At 35.0% G+C, this 11,736-nt stretch overlaps 1 protein-coding gene across 1 annotated transcript; it reads left to right on the forward strand.

The window, feature by feature from the left end:
- The first annotated feature begins 2,002 nt into the window (after positions 1-2,002).
- LOC109072316 (nucleoporin NUP35) lies at positions 2,003-5,910 on the forward strand. Its single transcript, XM_019088567.2, has 9 exons — positions 2,003-2,165; positions 2,424-2,585; positions 2,705-2,832; positions 3,612-3,666; positions 3,753-3,888; positions 4,004-4,073; positions 4,158-4,286; positions 4,367-4,522; positions 5,169-5,910. Exons 1-9 carry the CDS (start codon positions 2,153-2,155, stop codon positions 5,244-5,246), a joined length of 927 nt encoding a protein of 308 aa, XP_018944112.2. The 5' UTR covers positions 2,003-2,152; the 3' UTR covers positions 5,247-5,910.
- The last annotated feature ends 5,826 nt before the right edge of the window (positions 5,911-11,736 follow it).

Genomic DNA, 11,736 nt, shown 5'->3' on the forward strand with positions numbered 1-11,736 from the left:
TTTAGCAGTTTCATTGTCAGAAGTAAAACAGAGCATTTCATGCAATCACTGGACATGGATGACTTAGCATACAGAGGACGCTGTGGTCAATATTCCAAGTCTTAAATGAACAGATCACTTAAAGTCAAACAGTAAAAACTCTTTTTTATACTGAGAAAATGGTTCACCTTGTCTTTAACAATACAGGGAATATTGTGCTGATATTTTTAGTAGTCTAAAGCAGCTCATCATATTCCACAAGCATAACCTTCATTTTATTAGTCATTTTGAGTTCTTCACTCTTTTTTCAGCTCAGTGAAGGTGTAATACACAGTAAGCAGCCAGTTTCACAGTTTACCGAGGTCAAAAAGTGCTCATTATTGTGAGACAGTCCAAAAGCATGACATTGGAATATAGCAGAGTAATAAAGGCAAGGCTGCCTCTGGCTGGTACAAGTCACAGAGAGCAAGCTGTTTGCATTCTTATTATCAGACGGCTTCATCTACACCTCAGCTTTATCTCGGTCCTTGATAATAAACTCTTACACAGGGAAGAATCAGTGTGGCACAAAATTCAGAACTACTGAAGATGATATACCTTGTGAAAATAAATGAAAGTCACTGAACAGATGTGGAATAAATGATTAGAGCAAAATGAAATTCCACAGCAACATAAATGCTTTATTACATGAGTTAACCTTTAAATGGGCTTCAGAAAATGCATGTGTTCTACTGTATAATGCTACTCTAAAACATCACCCAACATCTTGGGATTTATAAAGGAAAGGAGCCCTCTGGGTGTCAATTTGTTTTAATAAATCAAAATAAAGAGACAAATGCATCTTTCAAATATGGCAATTTGCTTAATGGGTTTAGATGGAGCTGGTATTTCTCTCTTTATTTGGATGCAGATGACTGGCATCATAAATTCAGGGTTGCTCCAGGGGATATGAGCTCAGTCATTTTACAGAAAACTACTGCTCCCTCTGTCTCTCTGTTCTGGAGAGACATAGTTACTGTTGATATAAATCACTGAGCACTGATGAATACTTAGCATTGTTCTCGAAACCTTTTTATTTTGTTCCACGAACACTTCCTTTTTTGCAGGATATAGTCCAATCAATCATGTGCACTTATCAGAATCCAGCAGCTCTCCTGTCTTTAGAGAAAAACAGGATAATGATTATTAAAAAAAATAATCTAAAGCAAATTAATCATCTAAAGCATATTAAATGTATTTTGTAATGCAACTAATAAGCTGCAGGCGAAGTCAGAAATTAACCACCAGAATTGATTTTCTTAAGCATTTTTTTAAGCAAGGATATAATTTTCATATTTTCTAACATATAGGCTACTATTAAAATGTATTAGGCCTACCTCAGAAAAATTATATAGCCTAAACATAAAAAAAACTATCCATATTTAAATATGCATGTATATAGCCCTAAAATGCATATTAACGTAGGACAAATAATGGTATGAAAACATAAACTTAATGTTTTCTTAATTTTGGAGATGAATGCTCCTTGCTCCAGCAAGAGGAGGACGATTTCAGTGTCCCTTTACTGTGGGAGGTCCTGGACGGGAATGAAGTCACCCAGTGGAACAACAGTACCATCTTCAGGTGAATAAGTGTAAGAACTGTTAACCTGAAAAAATGTGAATACAGTAATTACTCTTAAGAGAACATGTCTTCAGGTTGCTTTTAAAAGATGCGAAACGCCAATTTAGAACGTATTTGGCAGTATTCTGGAATGTATGACGGTGTTCTGTCATTCAGTGCTGGAAAACCACTAAAAATGACTTTAATTAATCCTGTAAGTTACTAAATGTCTGGTCTAAAACAATCCAGTTGCAGAATTTAACACCTCTAGTAGTTTATCAATACACTTCTTACTAAAAAAAAGTATAAAGGCGATTACAATAATCGAGGTGAGATAAAGTAAAAGCCCGAATTTGGTTCCAAAACTAAAAATCAATTACATGTCCTTTCCTGCAGGGGCGCGACAGCCGAGAGCTAGTCTCGTGAGAGCGGAAGTGCAGCGCGCTTGTGTCATTACAGCACGCGCAACATCCGTCTGGTTCAAAAATTTTTTTTGCACTCTTTTTTTATTTTTTTATCTAGTGAAGTAGTGCTGATCTTTTCTCCGTGGCTGCCGTGATAGTGACCCAGTATGGACATCCAGAGTAAGTTGTCGTGTTTTTCACCAGTCCTGTGTTTGGATGAGTTTGTAGAGACGTGCGTAAATGTGGCTGTGCTAATGTGAAGACAACGTATACATTATCAGTATACGCGGGTATTTTATGTTTAGAGTAAAATAAAAAACCTTTGAAATTGCAGTTGTTCCTAATTGTCCGTATATAGCTATTAAAACAAGTCTAGGTTTTAGAATGTAATTCGCAACAAGTATTAAATGTATAACTATTATTAATTTCTAATAACAGGTATTGAACCAATGACACTCGGATCTCCAACCTCCCCCAAGCCTGGGGCTCAGTTTTTACCTGGGTTTCTGATGGGAGACCTGCCTGCCCCCGTCACACCTCAGCCCAGGTCTTTTGGGTTGACCGGAGGTGGGGCAGAAACAAGGTCTCCTTTTCTCGCTGGTAAACACTTATTATTCCTTTACTGCATTTTGCTAAAACCATAAGGAATTATTCAATATGTAATTGAATACATAGCACAGAAGTAACTTGGTAATACATTTGATGCTCTCCTCCATCAGGTGGGTCTCCTCCACAGCTGGTGGTCCCAACGCCTAAAGACAAGAGTGGAGCCCCTCCGGTCAGAAGCATCTATGATGACCTCAACGGCTCCGGTGTGGGAGTGTCACCTCTTGCTGCTCGCAAGCAAGTGAGAAAATGAAAGATTTTGAAGCACGTGTCCTGTGTTCACAGAAGAACATAGAGATACATCACTGTATCTATACAATTACTGTAACAATTATTTATTTATTATACAAAATTAAATTACTCAACTTGCAGAGTTATTAGTGAGTACTGGGGCCAGATGCATAAACATAGCCACTGTGTTATTTTTTAGATTCAAATTTGACCAATGTTGTTTTAAACCTTGTCCTAACTGTAATGGATTTGGATTATTTTGAATGAGCAACCACATACCCAAAGTTAGTAATCTGCATAAGAATCTCCAAAACCATTTCCTTAAAAGTGCTTTCCACACAACTTTTCCTTCACAGCCTTTCGTCACTCTCAGCAGACATGTTTTTCTCGCATGAGAGCCTCAAGGTTCTCGAATGCCAACCTCAAAATCAGTTCAAACTAAATAAGCAGCTTTAATACAGACATGTGCATATGCATATCTGTATTTATTATTGTGGAAAAGCTTTGCAGACTGGGCTATAACAACCTAAGCTATAACTCTATTGCTCAACTTGGTTGTAAGGCCACCCAGAGTATGTAATGTTTGCTTATGGTTTCAGTTGTTTTTAGATTATATTTTCTTACATTTTGAATAAATGTTAGTTATCGATGAATCGTGATTTGTTTGTCAAAATGTTTCATTTGTTTGCAATGCTGGTTAGTGAAGTATACACTTGATGTTGATTTTGTTATAAGTAATGTAAGAGATGCATTGAAAATGTTTTAAAGAGATTTTGTCCTTTTTCACAGCCGTTTGCTGGAGTACACACACCATTATCTGGTCTACCAGGGACACCAGGAACCGGTAAAAATCACTTTTTTAAAATTATTATTAAATGAGGTCTTCTATCAGAAAATATATTCTTAGTTTCAATTTTTTTTGTCCTATAGTGTCTAATTTGTTTAGTCCCGCGGGGCAGCAGAGGAAAACAGCACTTTCCCCAGCTCAAGTAGATCCATTCTTCACACAAGGAGATGCTCTGTCCTCAGAAGACCAGCTAGATGACACCTGGGTCACAGTTTTTGGGTGTGTTTAGATCATTAATTTATTTACTTACCATTAGCACAGATATGATGTGTCAGGCTTTATTGTGTCCACGTTTACATATGGCTTTTTAATTTTTTTATTTGTTTGCACACAGATTCCCTCCAGCATCTGCATCATACATCCTTTTACAGTTTGCACAGTATGGAAATATATTAAAACATGTGGTAAGTACAGTCAAGTTTCAGCACTGCACACAGGGTTTTATATATGATTTATTTTCTATAAAAGTTTGTGTCTTTCACTTACAGATGTCTAATACAGGCAACTGGATGCACGTCCGGTATCAGTCTAAACTGCAGGCACGAAAAGCTCTCAGTAAAGATGGCAGGATATTTGGAGAAGCCATAATGATTGGTGTCAAACCTTGTATCGATAAGGTAAAAAGCACAAAAGCAATAATTCTATTGGTTGTAATTGAAACAGTGGTAATGTTACATTGTGAGTGTTTATTTTTCAGAGTGTAATGGAGAGTTTGGACAAGAGCAGTGCTTCCAGTTCTGTGTTCACACCCCCGGTGAAGGCTCCCGGTACCCCTAGTCACCCTCTGTCAACTCCCCGATCTGTCATGAGACCCCTCAGTGCTGCTTACAAAGCATCCAGCAGTGACTACCAGGTATAGTTGACCAGTAACCTTCCACACACCCACTGCTCTTAAAACCACACAAATGGTACTGAACAAATGAATTGAAATAAAATGGACTAAGGCAGCTTTAAAATAAATAAATACATTAGAAATGTATTAATAATGCATTTGATAATGCTGAGGCTTTGTGGAAAGAGGAGCAGTTTTTTGTCATTTAAGAGTGCAGGAGCATATTATAAAGCTGCACTTGGAAACTCAAAGGTTATTAGTAAGGATTACAGATTAATTTGGGGATAAATACTAATAAAATTAATAATAATGTATTATTATGATGTCAGAAATGTGCAAAAAAATTCTCAACTTTCTTTTGACTGTAGAACCTAGCCAAAACCATTTTTTACTGGTTTGTAGCTTTCCCAAACTCGACTGAACATGAGCTGAAATATTTTAGATTTTTTGATATCTGGGCAGTTTTATTGCAATATTTGTCAAAATATTTTCTGTATTATTTTGAATAATGGAAACAGTGAGAATATAATCAATAAACATAATAGAATATAGATAAATGTTTACAAAATGCTAGTTAGTGGGTCAAACTGAAATGTGCTGTAAGAAACAACAATTTAAAAGCATTATTTTTTGAAGTGTTTGCTTTTTGTTTTGTTCCGATTCATAGGTTGTATCAGATCAACAGACACCAAAAAAAGATGACAGTCTTGTATCGAAAGCAATGGAGTATATGTTTGGATGGTAGTCCTGATGAAAAAGCTCTGAGACCATCAACAGCCTCGGATGTATTGCTCTAAAAACTGACATTGGGTTTTCTGAGCACAAGCACTGAGTGAATACAAAAGCACTTTATCTCTACTTTTGCGGACTAATTGACTTTGCGTGCTGTTTTATGGAAGATGGACTCTTGAGTGTTTCACATGGACTGATTTCAGCTGCTGGGTTTGGAGTTGCATGTTTTGAAGTTAGTCCCTCCTGTCTGTCCTTAAAATCATTCAGATTTAACAACTTAGTGACATTAAGCATTAAGTGTTTCAGGTCTTAACAAACCTGCCAAAAGAAATTCTGTTGGAAAGTTAAGAATCCAAATCATGACATGCTCCCTCATGGGACCCTATTGTACAAAATCTGAAATTCTCGTTTGACATAATTCATGGTTATGATCAGCTTTCTGGGTTTATGTATAAGAATGGATCTCATAAGAGTATCATTGACGCATACAGCTTTTTGAGATCAAGGCCTTAATCTAGGATTTATCTATCTTTGGATTTGGGTTATATACTCTGTTTTTAGGCTTTTGTGGGTTTTCACTAACTCTATCAGTTATTTTAGGACAGAATCCATTTTTTTAGAAATGTCTGAATTTGAAAATGCCTTTTTCTCTTTAATAAACGATGTATTATGAGAAACTGTAGTTTGTTTTCTGTAGTTAATGTATTAAGTACTATGTTATTAACTAGGCATGATGAGGCTATAACAAAAAATTACACAAAACTTTCAGATCTACATTTTTGCCTTTAGAAGGATACAGTTATTGTGAACATTATATTTGTTAATTTGACAGTAGGTAATTTTGTCATCTAAAAAAAAAATATATTTTTTTTCAATTAGATTTTATGGCTATAATGTGGAAATCTGGAAAAAAAAATCATCATCCTTCAATTAAAAACAAATGGGCAAAATTCAGACTGAAGATTTGGACTTAGTTGTATTTGATGAGTAAGAGGTTGATTGTTGCATGTCATCATAAATTAATGAGCATCTGGTGATTGGATTTTTTTCCCTTCAAATGCAGGTTGTTTCCAAAGTTGTCGTAAAATATTATGAATAAGTGTTTGATCAGTTAATTCTCATCTTTGAGTCAAGAAACTTGACACAATTTTGAGGACTTGAGACTACTTCGAAAGTATCAAAGACATCAAAAGACAGATTCAGTGGGTTTGAAATGAAGCATTTAAAGTGAAGATTTTTTGTAGTCATGTTTTTACATCTGTCCTTTTGGGCAAAGTTATAAGTTTGCTACATTTGATATTAGAATTTGATCTGGCTTGCGTTTCCCACCAATGGTACAATCAGTCAGCTTAACTCTACAATCAAATTAACTAACAATTCAGCACTGAATTGCAGTTAACAGAAATCCAATGGGTCAATTGATTAAAAAAAAACAAATTAATCGCACATTTTTCTGAAATGAATTGTGATTAATCCCACTTAACATTAAGGTTTTTAAATATACTTTTATATTGCAATAATTTAACTCAATGTGCACTCAAATGTAGCAACAACATAGACAGTATATTTTTTAAATCTTTGTTTAGTGGCTTTCTTTTTTATGACTGAAGGCCATACAAATACCACTTTTGTCTCTTATATACACAGTATATTATATATCTTATACCCCCCCCCCCCCCCAATATTTAACAATTGACTATAGCCATTCAACAGTACAGTATGATTGAGAGAGATCAATTGTAACATTTATTAGACTTAATAAAATGATTTATAATTTGAGTGTACTTCTCATAATCTTCTCATAAACCCTTTATAATAAATGTCATATTTACTTGTGCCTTTCAGCTAGTAGGAAATATACAGAAATTGAATAAGGTTATCAAACGCTCAATTCTAAATTAAATTGAGATTAATATTTAAAGCTACAAAAGTTATTTATTTCCTCTTTTTTTTTGTTTTTGAATCTCAGTTCAAATTTAATTTTAATTAATTTTAAATTTGAAAAAGGTAAATTAAACTATAATGTAAATGTATATCATATCAATATTTAAAAAAAAAAAAAAATCTTGGTTAAGATATATATGCCTCACAAACACTGCTGTGTAGTATACATTAGTTAAAGAAAAACATGTTGCTTTTAAATAGAATTAACAAAGGGACAAAACCCTCTGGCAATGTGAGAGTAGCTATAAAGCTATTTGTGTGTTGTGCACATGTAGAAGGCTTGTAAGATTGGTAACTACTTTAGGGAACGATACTCTTGCTTGGGGCTTTTGGGGCCTTAGGGCTTGTCCAAAAAAACCTATAAAGTTGCAGCATTTACTTCAACATAAAATAAATTGAAATACATATGGGGTGAGATGTGCAAATGAGAACAAATTGGCATGCATTGCCTTCACTGCTTAAACCCTTTCACAGCTCAGCATATTGAATACATTTATTGAATTATTGATTTTGTGTGTACTTACCTTATTTGTACTAGATTCTGTTTTCAAATGTGTCACATATAATAGAATCCAGTATGTAATTTTTAACTGTAACTTTAGCCTTTATTGTAGATTATTTCTTGAGCTTTGATTCAAGACTCAAAGGTTAAGACTTGTAGACGGAGCATTTTTCTGCAATGGACTCTTTGGCTGACCTTCCAGATGACCCTGAGACTTGTTTCAGGTGTCTGAACCTCGCTCTGATCAGGCAGCGGAGGTCAGGCAGGGTAGCCAGCTGGATCCCAGATCAGACACATGGCTGAGTGCTTGCTGAAGGTGAGACTGAGCGGGTCTCTGGAGGTGAGGCTGACCCTTGCTGTCAGAGGCTGCCAGTGCACAGCTCAGGTGATATGCTCAGAGATGCACGCTACCCCCGGGCCTGCTTCAGATATAATCCATCCTGATTACTGTTGTTTTTCCACCAGCGGCATAATTTAACTAACCTTGAAACAGGCTTATTTTTGTGGCATGTTGTTTGTGGCTTTTTTTTCATGCATAAATGAAGGTGTAGTGGTTGGTATACTGTTGAAGATGTCATGGTTTCATTGACCTCACAGGACATCAGAGGCCACTCAGAACACAATATTAAACTTCTGTTTTTCAGTGTGAATGCTTCCTGAATTAATAGCAAATAAAAAGTACTGCCATTTTATAGTCTCTTTTGAAAATGTGTGTATGTGTGGATCCCTTCAGACTTGAATGTTAACCTAAACATTCACATTTTAGTAACAAATGAACACATTGTTTGCTGAGAAACATTTACTCTCGTTTTGGATGTACTGGAATGCAAGAGAGCAGCCACACGTTCGTGGATTTTCTAGCTTGAACCTACGGTGAGTTCAGCTAAGATGGGATGCTGGCCACTAGATGGCAGCGTGTTCATTTACTACTACTATTTTATTTATTTTTTTTTTTTTTTAAGCATGAGCAACATTTTTCAAGTTGAAGTAGCGCCTTTATTGGGTTTGATCCTTAGGGGAAGCATTTATCTTTATGATAACTTACAAACAATAGTTGTAGTAATAACGTTGATCAAATCATTTGATGCAAAATAACTTTTTTTTTTTATGTTAAGATGTAGTAATGTGGATGAAAGTAAGCATACCAGTGTTGCTGAAAGTTATAACAACTTGAGTTAAATATCCAATTTAACTAAGATAAAGTTAACTACTTAAGTCAAAAACAAGCATAATGTTTTTGTAAGTTGAAACAAGGCTTTACTTATTTTAATGTTGAATATTATGTTAATCAAAAAATAATAATTTTTACAGTGTACTGTATAATTAGGCTATTATAATTATAACATTGTCAATTGAGTTATTCATATTGATAATTTATAATTATCACCTAACTATGTATATTATGGTATATTACTATATTAGTATAATATCAATTATATTGTGTACATTATGTAATATATAATACATATTAAATTAAGTAACATTTTCTGTCTTAGCCTCAACTTCTCAATTTCAGAAAAGCTGGGATGTTTTGTGAAATGCCATAAAATCAAGCATATGTTTTTTGTTCATTCTCTTTAACCTTTATTTAATTGACAAGTACAAAGAAAAATAATTCCTGTGTTTTCACTGGACAACTTTATTTTATTTTCAAGTTTATTTTGTAAACAGATTTTGATGTACAACACACTTCAAAAAAGTTGGTACAGAGGCATTTTTACCCCTGTGTCAAATCACCTTTCCTTTTAATTACAAATTTTAATCATGCTAATTTTTGCATGATATTTTTTGCCCAGTCTTGCTTGATACAAGACTTCAGCTTCTCATCAGTTTGTATTGTCTGATTCTACTTTCCATGACCGGCCATACTTTTTCAAAAGGAGACAGATCTGCTGGCACATCTACATATGTCTACGAAACCATGCTGTTGTAGCACATGCAGAATGAGACATGCTATTGTCTTGATCTAATAACCATGGACATCCCATCCCATCTTGATGGCAGTATATGTCTCTGTACAATCCCAATATATTCCTCCATGTCAATGGTACATTCACACATATGCAAGTCACCTATGCTGTTTTACACCCATATACTGTAGCATGACAGACGTTTGTTTTCCAACTGTCACTGATTGCAATCCGGATGTTCAGTTTGTCTTTGGGACAGAACAATTTGATATCCATTTTCCCCAAAAGCAATCTATATTGTGGACTCATTTGACCACTGCACACGTTTTCAATGTCTTTTGAGCAATCTAAGATGAGCTTGGGCCCACAGAACTCGCTGGTGTCTCTGCCTAGAATTGATTTAAATATTTCTCCTTGTGTAAAAGAGATTCAAGTTACATTTCTTAATGTAGCTGCAGACTGTGATAAATGAAAAGAGTTTTCCATTGTACTCCAGAGCCCATGTGGCTATATTTGACCGCAGCATGATGGTTTCTCATGCAATGCCATCTGAGGACTCAGAGGTCACACACATTCAACTGAGGTGTTTTGCCTTGGCCTACACAGACTGAGATTTCTCTGGATTCCCTGAATTTTTTCACAATATTACGCATGGTGAACTTCTGGTTGAACTGTTTCAAATGTGTTAAACCTTTTCACTTTTATTATTCCTCTCTCCCAACTTTTGTGTGTTGCAGCCATCAAAATTAAAAATGGTTTGTATGGATAGTCGTTTTAATAAGAATTTGATTACTAGTGGATCTGAAGACTCTTTATATATATATATATATATATATATATATATATATATATATATATATATATATATATATATATATATATATATATATATATATATATACATATAAATAATCTTTATAATAAGTCCTAAAGTCATTTTATATGAGATTGTTAAATGCCCGGGGATTTTTGTTGAGTTGAACATTTTTTGTTTGTGCCTGAAGATATGATAGATGCAAATATGATGATCTTCAGAAGTGCTTGTGCATTGCTATGATTTGCCCAGCTGACATTATTAATTGAGTACCTAGTACAATAATGCAATTTTAAACCTCATCAGTTGACTGGTTTCCTGGCCCTGACACAGCATCAGACATACACATCCCGCTTTGATAGGTACATGCTGCCTAATTCAAAACACGTCAGGATGCAGGCCCTCTTAGTCACTGTGTAATCTTATATTAAAGAGATCAGGAAAGAATTAAAGGAGACTTTGGCTGTGCAATAGGATTTATGCAGGTCCTATTAGACTTGTTAATTTATAGTTTTAATTAAATTCTGGAAATGCAGCACTGCAGAAAAGTAACCTGTTATTGGATAATCTGGGTGTGTAGACTCGCAGGGCAGGGTGCATATCAATAGCGCCTCCAGTGAAAAGGCCACAGCAGTATGGACTATTTAATGAGAGGATGTGAATTAACTCGGAGTGGGATAAGGGAAGAGGAGAGCCACCGTGCAATGAAATGCTTCTTTATTTGGCACACAATGGAATAAAGGCAGGAAAAATCAATGATAATATCTCCCGATTACAATCATCAAGGTTTATTTCTCTTTCAAAATGATTCTTATCAATTCCCTTAAGAGCAACAGCCTGTGTGAAGGATCAATACCACGCTGGTGCTGTGGTTTTACTTAATGCGTTCAGCCCTGGGCATTTGGTGTGGATGTGTGAGTGAACACACGGCTTTCCTGCCGCATTAGAGTAGTACTGCTTTCATTTGACTCTAAGGAGATCAGAATAAGGACGGAGGATTCTTCATGTGAAGCGTTCTCATTTCCGATCACATTCAGACATGATCTAATTATTCTTCAAGAGGTTCTCCTTGATTGTTGATGCCGTTAATGAGGACTCCCTCCTAAAGTTCCCAGTGTGGAGAGGGAATGAGGGATAAGAACACTGCCCTTTTTTTAATCAAGATCTTTGTCTTGTTTTATCTAAAATAATCTTAACAAAATAAATTTACTAGAGAACCAAGTTTTCATAAAATAAAACTTTTCAAAGAAAAATGTTTTTCATTCGATGTTTTTATCTTTAAAGTCTAATACGAAAAGAATCACTTCAAAATCTTTAATAATAAATACTACTA

Source organism: Cyprinus carpio, chromosome B9 (genome assembly GCF_018340385.1).
Source record: "Cyprinus carpio isolate SPL01 chromosome B9, ASM1834038v1, whole genome shotgun sequence".
Classification (NCBI taxonomy): Eukaryota; Metazoa; Chordata; class Actinopteri; order Cypriniformes; family Cyprinidae; genus Cyprinus; species Cyprinus carpio.

Coding starts and splice junctions, on each gene's coding strand:
- LOC109072316 (XM_019088567.2), top strand. Junction 3,889..4,003: donor ACCTGGGTCACAGTTTTTGG/GTGTGTTTAGAT, acceptor GTTTGCACACAG/ATTCCCTCCAGCATCTGCAT. Junction 4,523..5,168: donor CATCCAGCAGTGACTACCAG/GTATAGTTGACC, acceptor TCCGATTCATAG/GTTGTATCAGATCAACAGAC.